The following is a 25,162-nucleotide window of genomic DNA, read 5'->3' as shown; positions in this document are numbered from 1 at the left end:
TAACCATACTTGGCATAAGCAGAAATATACAACATACATACAAGATCTGGTACGTGACGATGACTGGCACTGTGTATTATATATTGAAAATAACTCAATTCCAGTAACTATCACAAATCTAGTTGTGAAGAGCCAGAGATGCTTTGAAGTTAGAGATAGGCTAGACAAGTACTATATTACACCAGGGATTTTGATCAATTTAACTGAGAAATTTTGTGAATCACATGCTTCTTTTTTTCACAATAGAACCCAAAAAACATGGAGAATTGTAAAGCATGAAAAGCTGAAAATTCAAGAACTGAAATGTTAGGCAGTTCAAAAGTATTCATCCCCGTTTTCTCAGTACTTAGTTGAACCACCCCCCGTGTAGCTATTACAGCCAGTGGTCAGTGGTGGAAAAAGCTGTCCTGGAGCCTGTTGGTCCTGGTTTTTATGCTGCAGTACCGTTTCCCAGATGGTAGTGGCTGGATCAATTTGTGGTTGGGGTGACTTGGGTCCCCAATGATCCTTCGGACTCTTTTTACATACCTGTCTCTGTAAATGTCCTGAATAGTGGGAAGATCACATCTACAGATGTGCTGGGCTGTCTGTGGCTCTCTGCAGAGACCTGCAATTGAGGGAGGTACAGTTCTCACACCAGGCAGTGAGGCAGCCAGACAGGATGCTCTCAATTGTGCCCCTGTAGAAAGTTCTTCGGATTTTGGGACCTGTACCAAACTCCTTCAACTGTCTGAGGTGAAGGAGGTGCTGTTGTGTTTTTTTCACCACACAGACAGTATGTACAGACCACATGAGATCCTCAGTGATGTGTATGCCGAGGAACTAAAAGCTGTTCTCCCTCTCAACCCCTGATCCATTGATGTTAATAGGGGTTAGCCTATCTCCAGTCCTCCTGTAATCCACAACCAGCTCCTTTGTTTTAGCGACATTGAGGGAGAGGTTGTTTCCTTGACACCACTGTGAAAGGGTGATGACTTCCTCTCTGTAACTGCCTTGTTATTATTTGAGATTATGCCAATCAATGTAGTGTCGTCAGCAAATTTAATTAGCAGATTGGAGCTGTGCGTGGTGAGACAATCATGAATATACAGAGAATAAAGGAGGGGGCTTAGGACACAGCCCTGAGGGGCACCTGTGTTGAGGGTCAGGTGAGGGAGCCCACTCTTAGCAGCTGCCGCTGATCTGACAGGAAGTCCAAGATCCAGCTACACAAGGCAGGGTCAAGGCCAAGGTCTCAGAACTTCTGTCAAGCCTGGATGGAATTATGGTGTTGAATGCTGAAATGTAGTCCAAGAACAGTATTCTCACATAAGCGTCTTTCTTTTCCAGATGTGTAAGGACGGTGTGTAGAGCTGTGGCAATTATGTCCTCTGTTGATCAGTTGTGAACTGTAGGGGGTCCAGTGTGGGTGGTAGCATGCTGCAGATGTAGTCCTTAACCAACCTCTCAAAGCATTTGGTTATTATTGAGGTGAGTGTGACTGGATCGCGTCGTTCAGACATGTTACCTTGGACTTTTCAGGTACAGGAACAATGGTGGATGTTTTGAAGCAAGAGGGCACTCTACACTGGGAGACGGAGAGATTAAAAATGTCTGTAACCACACCTGCCAGTTGTGCCGCATACACCCTGAGTACCCGCCCTGAAGCCATGAACTTCATCTCTTCTTGTAGCCACCAACTTCTGCAGCTCACTCAGCTCTCCTCCAAATGCCATTCTTCTCTGGGGTGGTCTGACTGAGGCAATGTGGCTGTGGTTTCATTCCCCCCAACCCTCCACTTTCTCATGTTCGACTGCACTGAGCCCTGAGGTATTTTCAGTGTCTCTGAGATGTGCCCCTGTATAAGACTCTGCCTTAGGTTTGTGCTTCTCCATTATCATTTCCCCTGACGTGCCTTGAATGTTCTTCTGTCTTCATTTTGGTCTAATCTGTTGCTAAGCTAAAGGACCTTACAGAGAAAGGGAGTATCTATTCCTATGTATTCATTGAAAACAATGGTCCTATTTTTTTTTACATCAACAAATATTGATTAACATTACACATCAACAAATAGCTCCTGGAGGAAAGTTAGTATAGTAATTACAAAGGGAAGGGGTGAATACTTCTTTAGCCTTTCAATTTTGATTTTTAATTTTTTAGTAAATTGTTGACAGGTCTTCTATTTCTTTTAATATGATTTGACATGATGAACGTTAGCTCAAAAAATCCTACTTAAATATTCTACATTTAGAAAATGAGACACTTAAAATGCGAAAATAACTGTGGGGGCTGAATACTTTTTCCAAGGCATTGTATATGACAAATGGACTACAACGTGGGGAAAATGGGCAAAACATACACTTTGGTAAAAAAGAAAAACAATATTTTGTTTGACAGTCACAGGGTTCCAGGTATCCTTGTACACGAATCTAAAGTATTATGCAGTTACCGCATAATAATTAGGAAATATGCTGTAATTAGGAAGGCAAATAGTACACTGACTTTTTTTTTTGCAAAATTAAGTCAGTGCAAGAGTAAATGCATCGTAAAGCAACTACCTATAACCCAAGTGACACTGCACCTGGAAAAGTGCACACAGGTTTGACTTTCACACCAAGGATAAAAGGCAATGTTTACCAGACTGATTCCTAGAATAAGGGAAAATTAAAAAGAATGAGCTGTGAATCAATGCCCAAACCTTACAGGGTTTCAGATGATAGATGGAAGAACAATAATGATTTTTCTGGCTTGTCAAGAACCAGGGTTCAGTATTCCTAAGGAGTCAGCATTCTTAGAGATGAGAAGAAATTTCTTCACTGAAAGGAGATGAATCTTTAGAATTCTCTATCCAAAAACACTACAAAGTCTCTATTGCTAAGCACAAACACAACAAGAGTTACTAGGCTTTTGGCTAGCAAGGGAAAAACCACATTGAAGTAACAGATCAGCCACAATCTTTGCTGATTGGCAGAGCTGACTTGAGGATCTGATTGTTAAGAGTCCTGCTTCTATTTATGTTCAAATTTGCAATAGTAATAGTAAGACCCAATGTTCAAACCTCTACTTAAGCCATCATAAATAGTATGCAATTATGAATCAAATACAGGAATTCGGGACTCACTGGATTTAAGGGGGTTCACGTTTGTAAATTTAGTGAAATCCACTGGTTATTATACTACAGCATCATTTACTATAAAACTAAAGGATTCCTGTGCTGTGAGGTTTTGACACTAAATCTGCTCACAGTAATTCTGCTTTAATCCACACATCCTGCAGTAAGCAACAACTGAATATGGAATACAAGGAAATCAGATAAATTGACATGAATTACAGGTCATTTGCAAAGGTTTTGACAGAAAACATCAAAAATGGTCAGATGGTCAAAGCATCAGGCTACTCGGCCCGTCTAGACCATGCCAAACCATTTAAACTGCCTAGTCCTATCGACCTGCACCAGGATCATAGTCCTTCGTACTTCTGCCATCCACCTACCTATCTAAATTTCTCTTAAGTGTTAAAATTGAGTTTGCATGCACCACTTGCACTGGCAACTCATTCCGCGCTCTCACCAATCTCTGAGTGAATTTCCCCCTCACGTTCCCTTTAAACTTTTCACCTTTCACCCCTAACCCATAGCCCAACCTCAGTGGAAAAAGCCTGCTTGCATTAATTTTGTACCCCTCCATCAAACCTCCTCTGAATCTTATACATTTTAGGGAATGAAGTCCTAGCCTATTCAATCTTTCCTTATAAACTCAGGTCCTCCAGACCCAGCAATATCTTTGTAAATTTGCAATACTCCACAAGATGTAACTGTAAGAAGATAATTTCTAAAATTGTGCTTTTTAGGTACATTTAAATATTGTAAAATAAAAAGAATTTTAGAATGTCTATATTATGTTACAAAGTTGAGCATTCTTTAATGAGACTGGCAGCTTAGATAATAATAGCTGAGTGCCAGAGATCCAATTTCGACTATTGTAAACTACTGCAGTTACCATTGGAAAATTGCCAGAAAAACAACTGCTTTGAAGACCATTTTCACTAAGGTCCATGATGACCACAAACAGCAGGGTGACATCTTAGATCGGTAGCAAATCAATAAAAAGAGGTTTTTTGTTACAAAAATACAGCAAGAATGACTTGAAAAGTTAACTTCCCTTCTCCACGTCGTTATTGCCTTACCTGCTGAATATTTCCATTGAGTTCTCACTTATAAATAGTTAATTCTTAATGTAGATTTAGTATTTTTGAAGATTAGGGTGGAAATGGTACAAACTGAAGCAGAGCCAATGTATCAGATTAAAAACAATAGTTTGCTCAGAGCATGCAGCATACCATGCTGAAAAATTATTATAGAAACCAACTAAAAGAATATCCATCTCACCGTCATTCCATTGACAGTCCCCAGCTCCTCACGAATAGTGAAAATATCAAGCAGAGCCTGAGTTGGATGCTCACCCACTCCATCTCCAGCATTAATAATAGGCTTTCGGCAATTTTTAGCAGCAAGCTGAAAAATAAAGTAACTGGATTCAAGTTTTTCAGTATTGGACTTCCAACTTGAAGCTAAATACATGTATAATCATAACAACATAAAACTAATGTAATATGAATTAACAGACCAGCTTACTATAACCAAGAATATTGTTTAAAGTTTCTTCAAATGGAAGTTAAAAGAATCTGCTTCAAACCTTTTTATTAGAAAATTTTTAAATTGGTAGCAAAGCCCAAAACAATTTTTATTTTGTAACATAGAAATTAAAATCTTAAGCAGCCCCTTCAATTCTCACTTAACAATCATGATTGTAAGTTTTCACTAAAACTGCTGGCAACTAGCTATTAAGATCAGCTTTTCAATAGTGCAGATTCCACTGTATAAATAGGGTGACACAGATGTAGTAGTTCAACAAAATTGAACACAAGTTTTGTTTTCTACTAGGATGACAATGATACTACAAGTGATGGTGTATAAAATGGTAAATTGGTTTATTATTGCCACACGCACTGAAGTACAGTTTAAAAAAAACTTTGATTTGCATGCCAACCATTTCATTGCATCAGTGCTTCAAAGTGGTACAATTGAAAGTCAGTATCAAAATGTAGTACAATAGACACAGAGGAAGTGTAATGTAGACATACAATACGGTGCATGGCCATGAGGTTCAGAGTCCATTCATTGTACAAGAGGTCTGTTTATTAGTCTTATAACAGCAGGATAAAAGCTCGCCTTGAGCATGGTATGTGGTTTCAGGCTTTTGTATCTTCTGCCCAATGAGAGAGACTATTCAGGGTGGGACAGGTCTTCGATTATTTTGGCTGCTTTAATCAAGGCAATAGGAAATGTAGGCCACGTCCATGGAGGGAAGCTGGTTTCAATGATGTGCTGAACTGTATCCACGCTCTGTAGTTTCTTACATTCTTGGCAGAGCAGTTACCACACTAAGCCACGATGCTTTCTACGTACAAAGTTGGACCATGACAGGAACTTCAGGCAATTAAATCTCTCTACCTCAATACCATTGATGAAACCAGGAGCATGTGCACTGTCCCCCTTTCCCTAAAGTCCCTGACCTTTTATTTTGTTTTCCTGACATTGAGAGAAAGGTTGTTGTCATGACAGCACATCACTAGCTCTTCCTGTACTCACTCATCATCTGAAATTCAGCTCACTAGGGTGGTGTCATCTGCAAAGCTGTAATGAAGCCAGGGCAGAATGTAGCCACATAGTCACCAGTCTATGTGGAGCAAAGTAAGAGCTGAAGAAACTTAATCTGGGGTACAACACAACCACCACCAGTCTCATTCATCTCTCAAGTTAGCTGAGAAAAGAACATTTTCTTATGCTAAATGCCTGATATTTATCTTAAAAAATTATAAATATAGAACAATCTGCAAACATTAGGGTTAGAGATGTTTTCTCAAACATGGAAAATAGCATTTCCAGATTAAGGCATTGTTCTGCAGCAGCTTACTGCACACAAACAGTTAGTGTGATAGCATAATATAAACTGAGTGCATTCAAAGAATCCAATCTGACTTAACATTTCAGACACAAAACCATTTACTTCTCTACTGAATCATCCCTCCTCAACTTTAGTATTACCAAATTCACGAAAGAATGTTATTCAGGCATCAACTAATATAACACATTCATAGTTCTGAAAGATCCTTGCTGGATTGCTGCAAGACAGTACTTTTTCCTTCAAATTCCTCAGACCACTGGAGACATTTCTGTTTGGTGCCACTCAACCTGCACAGAAACTCATCACCCGATCGGTTGGCTCCTTATGAACTTCAACACCCAATGAGGTTTTCACTTTGACACACAACTAACCAACCTACGTGAACTCAGATCAAACAGCACACCCCTTTGGCAGGGGGAAGTCCAACAACCTTGTCAGACAAAGTGAAGACTAACAGAGGTTGGTGTATAGTGGAGGGGAAACCAACTTAAGACTAGTAATATAGTAAATGCCTTATCTACTCTAGACTAGCTAATAAAACCTTACGCTAGTGTTGAACATTGGCAGTACAGTTTGAAGATACTGATTTGTTAAAAAAAAAATTGGAACTCAATAGAACTTGTAATTAGCAGCTTGTTTGAAAGCTCATGGTTAACCTCTGTGTAGCCATTGGGCCAAAGTTTGTTCAACATACTTCTCTTTATAGTACAAGCAGCTCCCTCCTCCCCCACGTCCAGCCTACCCCGTGACTGATGTAACCTTTTGCTGTTCTCTCTGGTGAGATGTCTTGGCCTCACTGCCACAGGCATCCAAGTGCAGCAGCCTATGACCCTCAAGATGAGCTTCCAAAAGGACTTTGAAACTATGTGATGAAATCTTAAGTTTTATTCATTATGGACTATGCCTTTAAGAAGCATGTCTGTAAGGGGGAGAGGGAGGGGGAGGGGGAAAGGGAGAGATGATGTACATGATCATTACATGATGTACAGCTGGTGTTTAGCAGAATATTTAAATGAGCATCACTGCTTGGTTCGCGGGACACATGAAGGCCGGTTGCGGAAATTGCCACTGAACTTTTAAGTACCCACAAAGGGTGGGCCTGAGGATCGATTAAGAGGAATTGATCCATGACTATTAATTAGTGCGTGTAAGGGCGACCCTGTGGAATCTACCCATGTGTCTAACCCTTGCCTGGGTTGGTAGGTTATCACTTGAAGACGGCGCTTTTAAATTGGTCACATTTGGTTGACTTGGAAGATCTGGAGGACATCGAGGATTGACGACACCTGTTTATTCAGATTATGAGTATCTCTCTCTCACTTCAATTCTGTGCATCTGAATTGAACTTTTCTTACATACCATCTTACGCCTGCATCATTTACCACCTAATCATGAAGTGTATATATTTACACCTATATATGCATAACACTGTTAACTCTTGATTTACCTGGTTTATTTTACTACATTACGTAGTTATTAATAAAATAGTGTTTTGTTAACAGCAAAACCAGATTCCAGGTGTGTTCTATTGCTGCTGAAACTTTTACAGGGTTGTGTGTGTGAGACAAATGTCACTGTCATTTTAAAACAATTAAAAGAGTTAAATCATTTGAAAACTGTAACATGTGAACAATACATTGATTTAAGCATTTAATTTATAAAATAATTGAAAGCATTAAGGCAGTAAAACTTTTTTTTAAAAGGAAGAAATAGTCTTTCAGTCAAGAATGGTGAATCCATTCAAGTGAAAGGGTTCACAATAACATGCATCAACCAGAAGCTTAAAGGTATCCAGCCAAGTACAAAGTTTATCCAGCCTCTCAGCTCAGTACGCTCGGCCTGGACTTGTTAACCAGCATTTGATCTTTAGTGCCTTTCTGTTTTGCAATACCAGAGGTGAGGATTATGCTGTCCAGAGTGCTCTTGCTACTCAACAATCCACTACATGATGCAGTCCATTGTTCAAATGATAGTTAAAATGGATTTTTTCCTAATGACACAACTTTAATTTGGAATGTCTTAATAAATTGATTAAAAATGACTACAAGGGACAAACTTAACCTTCATTACATTAATTATTGCTGCTAAATGCAATAAGCAGACATTTCCAAAACAAATCTGTATTTTGTATATTTTAAAAGCATCAGAAGTATCAAAAGCAATAAAATTGCATCATTTGTTAAAAACAAAGCAATGCTTGTTTCTATACATCTGTTCAAACATATAAATTGTTGACAAACGGACAACTTAAGGGGTATATTTCAACACCATAAATTCTCTGACAGTGAAACTCAGTTAAACAATGCAGTAATATTCTGTACCTAAATGACTCATACCTCAACTGCACCCGGTTCAGGATGGCGAAGAACAACCACATCCACATAGCAACTCATTGTATGTACCGTGTCTAAGAGAGACTCCCCTTTCTGCACAGATGAAGTTGCTTCAGAAAAATGAACGACAGAACCACCAAGCCGTTGCATAGCAGCTGCAAAGGAGCTACTAGTTCTTGTGCTGACCTCGTAAAACATGGACGCCATAACCTTACCCTGTTGGGAGTCAAAGGACAGATTCAGTATGCCTGCTTTTGACGTTTTTACACCTCGAGGCGGTTCTTCATGCTGTATTATGACCATTGTAATTTACATAGTTGATGTGAGCATGAATAGTGCAGCTTTTCATTATTTTCATTTTACAATCACCTCTGGAAGACGTACCAGTCTCCCGCAGTATTGCTGTCACACTAAAAAGAGTCTTGGTGAAATGTGTAAACAGAACCAAGATACAATTTGAAACGCCCGTCTACTTTTTTTTAAACATTAACTCCAGATTCATCATTTATTGTGAGATCAGGAGGGCTGGCAAGCATTCACTGCCTGTTTTCCCTTGAAGTTGTATTTGATGGCCTTCACTTGGCATTTTTATGGTGTATATTATTTACCACTCAGACCACCACTGGATCACTGAATTGGTCTTTATTCCTTCATTTGTAGACAAGCAGAACTGAATATTGTACAGTAATCAGTGAATATCAAGCAACCTCATTAATGAAGCAACTATAGTTTGTTGTGCTGAGGAAGATGCCCCAGGGAACTTCACCAATCGCAATCATCTTCCTTGAGTCAGAAATGCCACCAGCCTTTCCAATATTTACCCCTTGATGCCACTGACTTCAGTTTTACCAACATTTCTTGATGTCCAACCCTGTCAAAGCTGCCTTGATAAAGGGAAGTTACTCGAACCTTACCTCTAGAATTCAGCTCTTTGGCCCATGTCTGGACCAAGGTTATGGTGAAGTCTAGAACAGATTAGTCCCAATGTGACCAAAATAAAACTCCTGTTTTCAGGTAATTATCACCTGACACCACTGTCAACAACTTCCATGATTTTGCTGATGTTAAGACAGTAGACATGGGACCATTATCAGCTGGATTGGATCTGTCATGCAGTTTGTGAATAGGATACAATGTGGTCAATTCTCCATTCCTTTCAGATGGATGTCAGTGTTGTGACTGTACTGCAAGGTCTTCAGTATAACAGCCACAACGTTGTCTGGTCCTACAGCTTTGGCTCTAGCCAATAAAATCAGCCTTTTGTTGCTATGACTTGGAATTAATCAAATTGGCTGAAGAGCAGCTTCTATGATTGTAGAGATCTCAAAGAGCAGCACAACTACATCATCTACTTGGGACTTGAGCCCAATCTTCAAAATTTACATTCTAGGTCCCACCATCATTGAGGAAGAGGATGTTCTAGGGTTCTTCCTTCAATTGAAGGAATGGAATACAGAAGTTGGCAAGTCATCATACATGACACTGGTGACCATACCTGTAGCACCACATACAGTACACTCACATACAGGATATACTGGCCCTTGAATCATTGTGAAGGTAGTTCCCTTTGTTCACTCCTAGGATGAAGGGGTTGTTTTCTAAGAAAAGATTGAGTAGATTGGTTCCCCAAACTCTAAATGAGTGACAATTTTTTTGAAAAGTATGAGGGCTTCTTAAAATTAGTGGGATGAGGACATTTCCCTTGGTGGGAGAACTTAGAATGAGAAGGCAGACTCTCAGGATAAGGCTCAACACACGAAAACCAAGCTGAGGTGGTTCTATGACTCATCTAGTCATAAAGTATACTTGAGGGAGATATTGAAAGATTTCAAGAATACAAGCAAATCAAGGACAATGATCTGAATGAAAGGGGAAATCACATGGTTATTTCTACCCACTTACTTTATGATTAAATACTGGGCTATTCAGAACACTTGTTTGCTCTATAATTCTGCATAGACCAAAAATAAAGATATATACTGAATTGTTTAATAAATTAGCCAATGTTAAATTACAAGTTATCCAATGCAAATGTCATATTTTGGGGTAGAACTTAGACAAGAAATGTATCGTTATGTTATTTTCAAGACACTAGAGATTTATCAATACTTTATCTGAACAATATCATAAGTATTGAAGTTGGATGAATTAAGTTTCTAGGATAATTATAAATCAAATATCATATTAGACAAACCTTTAGAATATCCAGGCTACGATCTTTCTGCACTGTTAAACGCAGGTTATGAGCAACATTGAACAAATGTGACAACTGCAAAAGAGAACAGAAATTCAATATCTACAAGTAAACTCAGACTTCTACATACACAAAAATTAACAGTGACACTTTTATCAGGACTCCGACTGCAACTTTCCATACAGTTGCAACCTTTGCATGTCTTTATAATGAGATCAAAATGTTCTTACTGGCCTCAGGGCTAGCCTCTTTTGGATATTTCCAGCTCACTTAGTAAATACAATGTCATGATATTCTGTCTATATGCTGGTGCTTAGTCTTTGAAAACAGAGTGTTAAATAATTTTTAGTCTGTATTCTTTAAATTTACCCTTGGAATATTAACTGTGATTTGTTTTTTTGTAAATATTTAAGCAGTTGTCAAGTATTCCAAGTTATCAACAAATTGACAATGTCCAGAATTTTCCAACTCGTGGGAGAGATCAAAGTCCCAGTGTTGTAAGAAACACAGATGCAAACCAGAATTTTTTCAGGCACTGTGCCTTAACACTAGACAACCATTATCAGCCAGCTATCAAGCCTTTCATCTCATTTTAAACTGGTGCGCATCAGCATCCACTTCATGATACACCCGAAATGCACACCAGGGCAGAAACTACACATCTTCAAAACTACAAATTAAAGTACATTAATAAAAGAAAATTATCACCTGGTCTTTCGTAAACTGTCTAACTGACAGAACATGCTGTCCAACAAAAGAATGTAAAAGAGGAGAATATGGATGAGGGACAGCTTGTGCTGCAAGATTCTGTGGTGACAGAAGCCTCGAGACTGGAGGAGGATAAACATAACCATCCTGGCTCATGGTATCTTTCAACAAAAGAAAAACAAATAGAAGTTCAGAATTATTTGAAATGACAGACTTTCTGCTATTATGCAAGTATTCAGCATATGATGAAAAATGATGCATGTTCAAATCAACCAGCAAATTTGTATGGCGAGGTTCATAATCGAGTGCTTTAACAACCTTCAACTATACAATCAAAGCCTATGCTATTACGAATGTCACTGTACAAACCAGCACTTGTACTTGCACAGTAATTATAAGCCTCCACATTAAATCTCAATTTGCACACTAAGCAGCCCAAATCTTTTATCAGTATTAACAAAATGACCCAAATACAGTATAATTAACTGAACTATATACATCTCAGTAGGCACAATTCTGTAAGGCTTCAATGCTATGCAGTACAGTGAGTGACATGCAAACATCTGAATACCAAAACAGGCACACAAGCAGCACATTCAATACAATTCCACAAAATGCTTGCAAATCTACAATACCTGCAAAGCAACAAAACATTTTTTTCCAAAGGAAAATGATGGGATTATCTGTAGTCAGAATAATCATTTTAAGCAACTGCAAGCATTGCAGATTATTGAAATTTTACACCTGAAACTGCAATTCACACCTTGTTCGATGAATTTCTTGACAGTTTTTTCCTTGAATTCCCCTTCAGCTGTTCAAATCAGAGCAAGCAGAATCAGCGAGAAGTCATTAACTGAATCAAACAATCCTGATTAAAAAGATAAGCACGCTCTGCAATTTATAAACATTTCTCCATTTGATGATCAGCGGAATGGACGGCAGATCTTTCTTTGCAAGCATCTACATGATCCATAATTAACATCAGATTTTTAAGAAAAGTTTAAACCTCCTTTACGAAAGGCATTAAATAATGAGATAATTAAGATGATGAAATCTTTTCAAAGAGACTCATAGCCAAGATGGTTATACCAAAAGCACTAAAAACAAAGGTGTTAATGTTGTTAATGTGCACATTGCAATTAAGCCAGAAGGAGTAACCGGGCAGGTACAATAGTATACTTGGATAGGTGCGTGGAGAGGCAGGGCTTGGAGAGATTTGGCCAAATTCAGGGAAATTGGGACTAGTTGGGCAGGCACTGTGCTTCGCATGGACTAATTGAATTCTACCTTACTATTTTTTGAGCTACTTATTTACCTAGGGGCTGTATCAATACTGTGTCGCTTGATCACTCTAAAAATCAGGCCATCTAATAACGTTACAGGTCAATACATATACAAATTATGTTACACATGAATGAAGGAAGAAATACAAAGAACACTACCATTTAACAGTCCAGGATCAGAAGAGCGGTGGATTCTTGGGGGCAGATGGAACCTAGCATCCACAGCAGGGCCACTACTTGCCAGTCTACGTGGGCTTGCTGGCCTGGTTCGGATTGTTTCAGTCTGAGCAGAATGTTTTGAATGTTCTGGAGTCTTAAGAGAAAAGTTAATTTACTTTCAGCAGATTATGTTACAGGTAATTACCCAAGTTTGTATGACAAGGAAAATGAAAAACCTTAATTAGCACTTATGAAAACCTTTGGAATACTCTTTGTATGCCTGCTGTAAATTAAAAAAAGAGTAATAAAAGCCATGTTGAAGACTTCAATGCAATATTGAGGGGATGCTACTTTAACACTTGCTTTCAAAGGAGATACTCAAAAAAAAGCCATCCATCATATTATGGAACAAGAGATAGTTGATTCATTAGATTGTGCCTATTCACAGCAGAATAATCCCATTGGCCCCATTTTGCTCTGAAGTCATTTAACTTATTCCTTCTTTCATACCTATCAAATCTTATCCACCTACACATGAAGTAATTAACAGTAACTAATTCGCCCACAAGTACATCTTCGGGATATCGAAGGAAACTGGTGTACTGTCCGAAATAGTGACAACATGCAAACTCCACAGATGCTTGTGCTCGGCAGCATCTATAACAGAAGGAAGCTCTGGTATTCTAACAACACATACAAAATGCTGGAGGAACTCAGCACGTCAGGCAGCATCTATAGACAGGAATAAACAGTCAACACCATCGACTGCTCATTCCCCTCCATAGATGCTGCTTGACTTGCTGAGTTCCTCTAGCATTTTATGTGTGTTGCCCAAGCTTTCCAGCATCTGAAAAATCTCTTGAATTTCTGGTATTCTGGTATTTCTCCTAGCTTCCTTCAATTGAAACTCATGAGCACTTCACTTTCTTCCAATCTTGGTGGCATTTTTTTAAAAAAACCCAAACCTCACACCCAAAACTTGTTCCAATTTTCAAATCAGAAGACTGCCTCTTTTCCTTCTCCAGCACAGAATAACCCTTTGGCCTCAGGTGATGGCAGCCGCAATTTACCGAGTTCACAGCCATTCATCTGACTGTGTTACCTTAAGTGGCGCCTCTACAATGACAAAAGTAAAAGTTTGACAACATCGAAGCTATCTTTAACAAGTTCCGACACCCCTAATACCACCCATTGCCACTTTCTCTGTTGCCTCTAGAAGAAATCTACTCATTTGTCAGATGGCAATTTGAATACACTGTCTTTCTTATGGACAGAATTTAAATCCTCTAAATTACAGAGAATCCAATTAATACTGCACAGAAACAGTTCCCCATAACTACTGCAAAGGTAATTAGAGTATTTGAGTGACAAGAAATAAATCAATGTAAAATATCCCTCATACAAAACCCAGACATTCTGTATACTCGTGAACACTTCGGTTGAATGAAGCTTCAGAAAAGACTGAAAGGAAAACCACTTCAGTTTCCTCAAGGTTAAAAGTTATTTCATCATAATTGCTTGGGTAAACTTGGTATGTTAGTTCCAGAAATTTTAACCCTAGTAGACATATCTATGCTTAAAATGATGAAGTGAGAAATAAACTAAGATAACATGAACATGAACTGTGCAAGGACAAGGTTCACTGTCACCAAATTTCCCTTACTGGCCAATGTCATGAGTACAAAGTTAGTGCAACTGTTGAAGTGGCGAAATCATTTTCTCACTAACAATGGGAAAAACCTTCACAATTACCCAGGAGTATGCTTGACTTCCCACTTATTGGGAAGTTATTTCCCAGATCTTTATTGAACAAACACGAACACACACTATTTTTATTTCTGGATAGGATCAGAACATGGGCAAATTGGGAAGCAAGATGTTCACCAGCACTGACTGGCCCAAGAAAACAACTTGCTTTTCCTCATGTGTTCTTCTGACTAATCCACTGACATAACACTGAAAAATGAAATCAAACTATTTAGGGCAACTTCACACTTCCATCTCATTTAAATTCTTGCCATTAACTGTGTTAACTGATATCTGTCAGCTGGAAATGGGCTAAAACATGAGATCTGAAGCTGCTGCATTGTTCAATTTAAACCATTATTTCTTTTTGAATCAGAATAGTCTGTGGTGGAATTGAAACCTTACCTTTACTGCACTAGGTGGTGGTGGTGGTTGTGGTGGCAATGAGACACCCATTGGCCAGGCCCTCACATCCTGTCCATAGCCTGGGGGAACCAGCACCTGTAATCACAGGTTACAATCCAGTACATTTCCATATAGTGGATTAGTTGTTTCAAAGCTCAGCAGTGCCAAACACAGAAATAACGACAAAACAATGATTAATACCATCTCAAAACAGTTATCTGAAAGGAAACCGCAGAAACATTACAGCAATCAGGAAGACTTCATTTAATTTTAATGCTCTTTAATTGTTTTTAATATACAGTGCAAGTGGAGGAAAAACTTCAAAGCATCTCTTTATTTGAGAAAATAAATGTGTTGCTGATGCCATCCAGAGTCAATCAGGAGAGAACAGCCAAATCAGTGTCTACAGCTTCAGAGAAGGAAAGAGCAACTGCAAAACAATCAGTGCATAAAGGGCACAGAGAAAATACAAACTAAGAGCCACAGAAGCATGGTTGCAAGCAGACCAAAACTAGGAAATAAATATTTCCTGATACTCAACTTTAAGTAAAACAGAAATGGAAAAGAAAGTGAATAGTCCTGGTAATTCAAATATGGATTAAAGCAGTGGACAGAAAAGATTTTGGTTCAGGAAAATCTAGTAGTATCAGCAGATTTGGGTGAAAATACAGAACACGAGGGAACATTGTACAAGGAGTTTTCGTCGAATGAGGGTAGTGTATATCCAGGAAATAAGAGGTGCATTACATCAGCAGAATCCTTAAGGTTGCTCTAGCGAGGGGTGGTAATTGGGGGTAAGCTCCCACCACCTATTAAATGCTCCCAATGGCATGCGCCTCAAAAGGCCTCTGACAGCCAAGTCCAGCTCCTGGCTTTCACACGTGGCTTAGCTACTATGCCCGGTGGAACAGTTTTTACTGACAGAAGGGCAAAGGTGGGTTACTGCTTTGGGTAGATGGGGCTAGTCAGCCGTGGTCTGGAAGGAAAATGCTGATCTCAAACCTCTGCTGCCCTGCAGCTATAATTACTCATGGGGGAGGCTTCGGGAGTAGACCCCAAGGGAAAAATCCGGAGTAGGAGTCCCTAGAACAGTCCTACGTTGAGGTCAATGCTGACTGGCAACTCCTGTGATACTCTGCTACCAAACTGTATCGGTCTCTGCTGTTCCTTTGAGTTCATCAGATGCGTGGAGAGGGGGAGCTTGCTACATGGGGAACAGCTTGCTCTCCATATCATACTGTCCAGACTTGCGTATCTAGGCAGCTAGGATGCAATATCCATGGTCAACTCTGACCAATGGAAGCCTCAGCTCAACTCATAAGCAGAAATTTGTTTCTCTGGTGGTAATATAGTGAAGACAGAATAATTACCACAAGTTACAAAAATAAGGTTTGGAAATAATGAACAATGAGGTAGTGTTCATGGACCTTTCAGACATCTTTTAGCGGAGGGGAAAAAGTTTTTGGGGCTTTTGTACCTGCTCCCTGATGGTTGTAACACAGAGGAGGGAAGGTCCTTCATACAAAAGAATGAAGGATTATTTTGTCGATTGTCTACAAATTTGTTTTTAAAAATCATTTTGCTGAGATGCTAATGATGGAACAACCTACAGTACTGTTCAAAAGACTTAGGCACATGCAAGACATTCTGTAATGCAAAAACGCTTTCAAAAAGAAAGGTTTCTACATATCAAAAGTTACTAAAAAGAGCTGTAAACAGAGAGAGAAAAAAAACGAATCAAGATATTTGGTGCAACAATCATTTGCCTTTAAAACTGCCTTGGTTCTCTTAGGTACACTGTCATGCAGTTTTATAAGAAAATCCAAACATCTTGGAGAACTTGCCACAGTTCTGCAGATTCTGGCCGTCTCTCCAAGTCACCCCAGACAGCCTTGATCAGAACTTTGTAGTGGCCATACCACCTGTTGGAGAACTCCTTGCTCTTCTTTTCACTGAAGATAGTTCTTTATGACCTTGGCAATGTGCTCAGCATCATTGTTTTGCTGCAGAATGAAGGTGGGACCGATCAGATGCCTCACTGATGGTACTGCGTGATGAGATGAGAATCTACTTGTACTTCTCAGCTTTGAGGATTCATTCCATTCATTCTGACCAGATCACCATTCATTCTAACCATTCCATTTGCAAAAATGCAGCCACAAACCTGCAAGGAACTTCCACTGTTGGCTGCAGACACTCATCCATGTAGTACTCTCCAGCTCTTCTGACAAACTGCCTCCTGTTTGAGCCAAAAATTTCAAGTTTTGATTCATCGGTCCAGAGCATTTGCTGCCATTGTTCAGCATCCCAGTCTCTGTGTTTTTGTGCACAGTTGAGTCGCTTGGCTTTGTTTCCATTCAGAGGAATGGCATTTTAGTAGCAACTCTTCCATGAAGACCACTTCTGACAAGACACCTTCAGACTGTAGAGAGGTCAGTGGTTTCTGTGTGTTCAGAACCAATTGCAATGCTGGACTTCTTCCGATTTTGAAGGGAAGTCAGTTTGATGTATTTTCCATGTCCAACTACTGTATTTCTAGTCCCCAGCCATGCTCATTTCTTTCAGCTTCTTCAGAAGAGGTTGGACAGCACATCTTGAAAACTACTGCTTGGGAGGGATCTTGCTGATCTTGAATGACCACCTTGAGTTTTGTTGCTATGCCCACTCTTGTAATGGTGTAAGAATTGATGATTTGAAGGTTAAACTATCACATCTGCCACACTCCCACCTTTTAGTTTGGCTGTCCTTCACCCAGTTTGATTCTTTCTACAACCGTTTCTATTTCAGTTAATCAGTTTTGTTTATTCAACTCCTTATGTCACTGGTCAAAAGCACCTGTTTGTTACCTTTGTTTAATTATGCAGTGGGTTAAATACCCACAAAGTAAACAAGTTTTTATTTGAAAAGTAGTCTATTAATTAATATATTACTTTCTTTAATGAAATACAAAAATTCCTATATGACATTTAATTCTTTTGGAAAATGAATGTTTCAAGATCTAATATCTGCTCTTTTCTACTGACACACTAATAAAGAAGGGAGAAAAATTCTAAAACACAAATTTATATAAAAAAAAAATCTGGAGTGCCAGACTTTTGCACAGCCCTGTAGTTTAGTTCAAGTACTGTATAATTTAAAAAAAGGGTATTGGTAGGTATGGACTCCTTAGGGAGCAGATAAGTGGATGAAATTTGCATAAAATGTGATTTTCTTCAATCTGAATCAGGTCTTAAATCAGAACTATGATATCCTACATGATATATTTCAGTGCCTCTATTAGGTACCACCTAAACCGAATGAAGTGTCTATTGAGTGTCCATTCTTCATTTTGCCCTGCTGTAGTCCATCCACTTCAAGGAGATGACGTGTTGTGCATTCAGAGATGCTCTTCAGCACACCACTGTTGTAATGTGTGCTTATCTAAGATACTGTCACATTTTAGTCAGCTTAAAGCAGACTGGCAATTGTCCTCTGGTCTCTCACATTAACAAGGTGTTTTTGCCCACAGAACCATTGCTCACTGGATGGATGTATGTTTGTTTTCACACCATTCTCTGTAAATTCCAGATCCCAGATCAGTAATTTTGAGATACTGGCACCAACGACTATTCCACAGTCAACGTCACTCAGAACACATTTCTTGCCCACTCTGATGTTTAGTTTCAACAACTGAACTTCTTGACCATGTCTGCATACCTACGTGCATCAAGTTGCTGCCAGGTGATTGGCTGATTATATATTTGCATTGATGAGTACATAATAAAGTGTATATGATTTAAAATGTAAGCTAATCTTATATCTTAATTGTTGACTACAAAAGCTCAGTGTTCAACACCAATATCCCTTCAGTACAAATTGAGCTTCAAAACCTGGGCCTCTGTACCTCCCTCTGCAACGGGATCAGGAGACCACTGTCAGTGTGGATTGGAAATAACATCTCCTTGCTGGCAATCAACACAGGTGCACCCCAAAAATGGGTGCTTGGCCCACCGCTCTACCCTCTACAATCTATGGCTAGGCCAAACTCAAATGTTATCTATAAATCTGCTGATGACACAACTATTGTTGGCAGAATCTCAGATGGTAATGGGGAGGCATATAGGAGTGAGATCGATTGGGTGCTTGAGTGGTGTTGCAAGAACTTGCACTCAACACTAGTAAGAACAAGGAATTGAGTGTGGACTTCAGGAAAGGGAAGTCAGGAGAAAAGACACCAGTCTTTGTTGAGGAGCCAGGAGTGGAAAGAGTGAGCCAGTTTTACGTTCCACGGCCACAACATCTCTGAGGATCTGTCCCGGGCCCGACGTATGGATGCAATCACCAGAAGACATGCCAGCTTCATTAGGAGTTTGAGGAGATTTGGTACATCAAAGACTCTAGTAGATTTCTACAAACGTATAGTGGACAGCATATTGACTGGCTGCATCACCACCTAGTATGGAGGCTCCAATGGACAGGACTGACAGTAAAAACTACTTGTAGACTTAGTCAGCTCCGTCATGGGCACTAGCCACCCCACCATCAAGGTCGTCTTCAAAAGTACTGCAGGGATATCTTCAGCAAAGACTTGATGAAGACATCAAGAACAATATACCAGTTTATCTATGGTACAAATCTGGGTAACAACATGGGCTCAAGGTGCAGACAGGCTTTGTGGAAATTTATAAAGGGTAAATGTATGGGCAGGGATTTGGAAGACGGAATACCAATACAGGAAAAAAAATATCCCAGTTTGGTCAAAAAAAATAACAATGATGGACAAGTTAAAGGAGAGAGCTTGAAAGGTTTGGTTTCTGAAGGAACATTATGTCCTTGCACACAAATCACTGAAGGTTTGTACAGATTCATTTAGAAAGGCTAGTGGCACACAGACACTTCTGAAATAGGATTTGAGTACATGTAGAGATAACATTCTCCAATTAGATAGGACAACATGTAGAGTATTGTGTATAGAAAAGGCCCACAACAAGATGGAGTACAATCAAGATTTAGATTTGTGAAAAATATGTTTGACATAAAGAGAAGAAATTCAGCAGATTGAGCCAATAATTGAGTTTTGATCTTATTTAAACATACAAAATGGTTGAAGACTTCGACAAGGTGCAGAGATGTTTCCTCCTACTGGAAAATGATACTAAGTCTCAAGGAATCAGCCATTCACGACAGATTTAAAAAAAAAATTTCATCCAGACTGTGGTGAATCATTGGAATTATCCAACTAAGAGAGCTGGCCAAAAGAGATTGTTGATACCAGCAGTACAATAATTTCTTGGAGATCCTCTTTTGAATCTTTTTAAAGAAGCTTTTATGACCAACATATATCAGTAAAGAGTTTGACTGATTACTTATTTTAAAATCCTAAATTTATTAATGTGAGCCTCTCAATAAAATTAAGCAATTCTTCATAAAAATCCTACTGGAAACAAGCCTAATAAAGGAGTTTCTGACAGAGGAATGCAAATATAGGCATTTATGGTTTACGAAAAGTTTGGTTCTGGAGAATTTCTGGGTGGAGAAAAGACACATGGAATTTACTCCCAAACTTTTGGAGGTCTTTTCAGGGTAGGACATACACCAGGAACACTAGTGTCCAAGAGAGTACTGAGGAACTGAGGGACCTTTGGTCCACAGATACTCAAAGGTGAACAGACTTGCAGGTAAGGTAGTGAAAATGTACAGCATGCTGCCACAAAATACAAGAACACAGAGGTCATGGGACAACTTTATAAAAGATTGATGTTCTGGGTGTAGTTCAGGTCCCCAGGGCATAATTATACTGGATAGCGTGCAGTGGACATTCACAAAGATGATCCCTGGAAAGGAAAACTTCGATAATGAGGAGGAATTGGACTGGATATTCCTGAGGGGAGGAAGCTACGGAACCACCCCCACCCCCAATGATATACAAGATTATGAAGGACACAGAGTGGATTGTGAAAATGTAACTTTCACAAAAAGAAAATACTATAATCAAGAAGGCATAAGTTTACATGAAGTAAAAAGTTCAACGGGCAAGAAGTAATTTCCCCTCCAGTAAAGGGAAGTTGCAGTCTATAAGACATGTAAATTGGATTAATATGATGTGTCAGCGTGGACTAAAGAGCCTGTTTCTGTATTGTCCGACTTCTGGTTCCTCAAAGACACTGAATCAGGTTACATTCTTCTCATAGCAATCCATCTGCCAGCAATGGCTGACTGGTCTAGCACTAAAACCAGATGGCTATGAGATATTGCACAGTGACCAGTGTTACATCCCAACATCAACCATATCCCTGTGGAGTCCTAATGAACAAAAAGAGTACAGATTGATGACTGAAGCATATAGTGCATTGGGCAAAATGGTATTTCTAATATATAATTGAACCACAAAACATGACTGTCAAGATAGGTGGATTCCATGGACTTATGTGTTCTAAGCAGAAGTCATTCGGTGAACTATCTGAAATATGCCAATCAATGGAATGTGCAGCTCAGTGAGTACAAAACTGGCATTTCCCCAAAGTTTGTTGCAAAACTGGATCTAAATAGTTTAAGTTTATGAAGAAGCCACGCAGCTGTTGAGTACATTTCTTATCAGTTATAATTTAAATGAATACCATTGTTAACTTGCTATTTACTTTTCAAACAGGTTGAAAAATGCTCAAGGCCAATGTGTAATAGTGATGCATGAAGATCACTATCAGAGATAAAATAACGTTCCAGCACCAACACAGAAAGACTTAATAATAGTTTTGCGTGTCAAAGGTTGGAAACATCTCCACACTCGATTCAAAGCAGCATGGAAGACAGAAAAATCATATTTACAAAAACAAATATTTACACCAGAAATTGCAAATGGAATTCATCCATACAAACAGTACGAGGAAGCTCAGTACATTGGTCGTGTAACGGCAGCCGAAAACTTCCAAATACAAAATCCTGGAAATGAACAATGAGATACATTGCCAATTTACACAAATTTTCAATCTCCTGTACAGAAGAGCAATAACAGACCAAACCCAGTCAAGCAACATTGTCACCGGTAGCATTCTGCATGTCAAAGTAAATCTAACCACGAAGACATATACTGGTTAAAAAAAAAAGCCTTCCCTAAACTGCAAGATTTTTAAATTGTAACTGAATTGTAAGCAAAACTGCAGATTTTTTTTAAAAAGTAAAATTTGCTTCTATTAAATATTAGCAAGTAGAAACATTTCAGGGCCAATGGGAATAACATAAATCCCAAAGACTACATTTTTAAAAATCATTCCAGAAAATTGCTCTTGTTACAGTGAAATTCACTGTTTCAGTTCAGGGATGTGAATTGCTTGGTTTGCAAATTCTGCTGTAAGAGCTGAATTTGGGATTTGGAGAACAGGCAAACGGAGATCCCTGGGAGTGGCCCAGTTGATAACCAGTGACAGCCCGGCTGTGGCAGAGGCTGGATATTACCAAATTTGCTATTTCAACAACCTTGCAATTTAGGTAGGACCTCGATAAAACTGAAAACACTGCAGAGCTCAGGCGTTACCTGTCCATCAATGTAGGCCACTTCACCTCTCAGTACAACTCTGCTGACTCTTCCCTTCACTTTCTTTCCTTCAAATGGTGTCCATTTAGACTTTGTGAACTGCATGTGTGCTGGAATAATCCATTCTTGCTCCAGATCAACCTAAAAGTACCATAACACCGACTCAATTTTATTTCAATGACAGTAGAATACCAACATATTTAGAAACACATTTCAGATAGGATGAAAACTTCATATAATTATATACTCCTCTATAATGAACAAATCTTAGAATATTAGATCTGCTGTTTGGTCATTCGTTTTAAAAATGACAAGAGTCCCATTAATTTGTAATATTAATCCACATTCTCTTGCAGAAACATTGTGTTCCATTTTCTCAGGGTCCTAGACACACACTCCAACTACATGTGGCCACTGTTCCCCTGACAATGTTTCTGCCTCAAAGCATTTTGAAGGTAATCCACAGTAGATGGATGTTAGCAAAAAAGTGCCACCCTGACCAATCTGGTAGCTGGTATTGTTGTTGCCACAATCCCAGTTTCAATCCTGCCTACCAATAGGGATTTTGTATGTACTCTCGGTGATTGTGTGGGTCAGGGGAATTGAAACATACAACAGAAAATAGATTAAAGGGAATAGAACAGATGGGTATGCTCTGAAAAGCAAAAAGGTCTTCACGTGTTCTATGAAAATATGGGCTTGGCACTGTGCCTAAAAAGTTTACTTCTGTACCTGGAGCCAGACTTTCAATGAGATTTCCCACTTATCCATCACAACCCCTGGTTTAAATAAGAGTGAACTGCATACATAATAGCCTTCTCTCTTCAACAGGATAGTCTGACTATGCATTGTTTATCACCCCCACCCCCCCCAACAGTGACAAGAGAAAGATGAAGGCGAGATGGAGGAATGTGGGACAGGGAAACTCACTGATAACGCTACATCAATCTCGACTCTGCTCTGTGATATCTAGGCTGCTCTGTTTTAAATTCTCCAGCCCATCTTCTGAAACTGTCAACTGTCTATGTGCTCTCTACATCAACTGTTTCTATGCATATGGTTCTTTTTACACCTTCTACTTATGCCATGGTATTAACATTAAGCCAATTAACCAATAGTACCATTACTAACCAATACATGGGGATGGTGTGAGCATAATCAAGGATTACATGTATATCAGGAGAATTGCATCAATTAGTTAATCTAACAAGACACAAACTTTCCTCATAGAGCCAACCAATTAGATATTTTACTTCTATTAGGGCTTAAAAATCAGATAAATAGGATACTTTCTAATATTACAAACTTGCCAATATTCAAAAGAAAGAGGATAAAAGATTGAGTGACTTGAATGATCATGTCACATACACCAAAAAAATTAAATTCTGCAAATCATAAACACAAGTTATAGTCAAGAAATGCCAGAGGAACTCAGCACATCAGGCAGCATCTATGGAGGGGAATTAAGAGTCAATGTTTCACCCGGAGTTCCTCCAGCATTTGAGAGTGTTGTTTATTTTGCAATATGGTTTCAGACAAACTTCTCAAGACTCCTTTACCTCAACATAAGTGTTTTCTTGAACTGGCAATGAAAAGATTTTCCGGGGATTTTCATACAGCCTTTTAATTAGATCATCAATGGTGAGTCTTCCCTCACTGATGGCTGTGAGGAGTAGTGGCAACATGGTCTCTAAACCAGGGTAACCTGGTGGTGGCGTGTCACTATTCTTCTCTTCAACAGAATGCGGAGCTAAAGTAAAGAAGATAAAATCATTAATGAACACTTATCAAGAACACAATTACTCTGTCCAGATGAATCTGTAGAACGTTACTACAAATTAGGTTAGCATGTATTACTTTGTGGGCATCACTGAGTCTTGGCTGAAAGAAGATCATAGTTGGGAGCTTAACAGCCAAAGACACGTGTTGTATCGAAAGGACAGGCAAGAAGGCATAGAGGGCGAGGTGGTTTTTTTGTTTAAAAAAAAATGAAATCAAATCCTGAGAACAAGGTGACATAGAATCAGACGATGTAGAGTACTCATGGGGAGAGTTAAGAAACTGCAAGGGTAAGAAGACCATGATAGGAGTGCTATTCAGACCACTGAACAGAAGCTGGGATGTGAGATATAAATTATGAGATAGATAGAAAAGGCATGTCAAAAGGGCAAGGTCATGGGGGGGGGGTTCAATATCCAGATAGATTACAAAAATCAAGTAGATGCTGGATCCCAAGAGAAGGAATTTGTAGAACGCCTATGAGAAAGCATTTCAGAGCAGCTTATAGTTGAGCTCACTGGGGAAAAGGCAATTCTAAATTGGATGTGGTGTAATGAACCAGAGTTGATTAGATAACTTAAGATCAAAGAAGCCTTAGGAGACAGTGATCAGAATATAATAGAATATGGGAGGGAGAAGGTGAACTCAGATGTACAGTATTACAGTGGAGTAAAGGGAATTACAGAGGCATGAGAGAGAAGTTGACCAAAGTTGATTGGAAGGGGATGCTAGGAGGGATGACAGTAGAACAGCAATAGCTGGTGTTTCTGGAGGCAAGTTGGAAGGCGCATCCCAAAGACAAAGTATTCTAAAGGGAGGATAAGGTAACCATGGCTGACAAGAGAAGTCAAAGGCAACATAAAAGGAAAAGACAGGATATATTATCTAGCAAAAATTAGTGGGGAGGTAGAGAATTGGGGAGCTTTTAAAAACCAACAGAAGGCAACTAAAAGGAGAGAAAAGATGAAATTAGGAGGAGTAAGCTAGTCAATAATAAGAGGATCCCAAAAGTTATAAAGGGTAAAAGAGAGGCAAGAGTGGATATCGGACTGCTGGGAATGATTCTGGAGAGATAGTAAATTGCATAGAAACTCAATAAG

The 25,162-nt window shown here is 39.1% G+C and overlaps 1 protein-coding gene across 2 annotated transcripts in view; it reads right to left on the bottom strand.

The window, feature by feature from the left end:
- The window catches only part of cad (carbamoyl-phosphate synthetase 2, aspartate transcarbamylase, and dihydroorotase), a 107,011-nt gene that overhangs the window by 5,762 nt on the left and 76,087 nt on the right, over positions 1-25,162 (bottom strand). Inside the window, exons 32-40 of one of the 2 annotated variants that reach the window (XM_059981680.1) lie at positions 23,843-24,033; positions 22,284-22,424; positions 14,774-14,869; positions 12,623-12,776; positions 11,944-11,991; positions 11,181-11,341; positions 10,473-10,547; positions 8,282-8,494; positions 4,367-4,492 (exon numbers count right to left, since the gene is read on the bottom strand). In XM_059981680.1, coding sequence (XP_059837663.1) covers positions 4,367-4,492; positions 8,282-8,494; positions 10,473-10,547; positions 11,181-11,341; positions 11,944-11,991; positions 12,623-12,776; positions 14,774-14,869; positions 22,284-22,424; positions 23,843-24,033 — 1,205 coding nt within the window. The remainder of the gene's footprint in view (positions 1-4,366; positions 4,493-8,281; positions 8,495-10,472; positions 10,548-11,180; positions 11,342-11,943; positions 11,992-12,622; positions 12,777-14,773; positions 14,870-22,283; positions 22,425-23,842; positions 24,034-25,162) is intronic. The other variant, XM_059981681.1, reaches the window with a different exon arrangement.

Source organism: Hypanus sabinus, chromosome 10 (assembly GCF_030144855.1).
Source record: "Hypanus sabinus isolate sHypSab1 chromosome 10, sHypSab1.hap1, whole genome shotgun sequence".
Lineage (NCBI taxonomy): Eukaryota > Metazoa > Chordata > Chondrichthyes > Myliobatiformes > Dasyatidae > Hypanus > Hypanus sabinus.
Note: the sequence above shows the minus strand (reverse complement) of the source record. Positions and strands in the feature narration are given on the sequence as shown.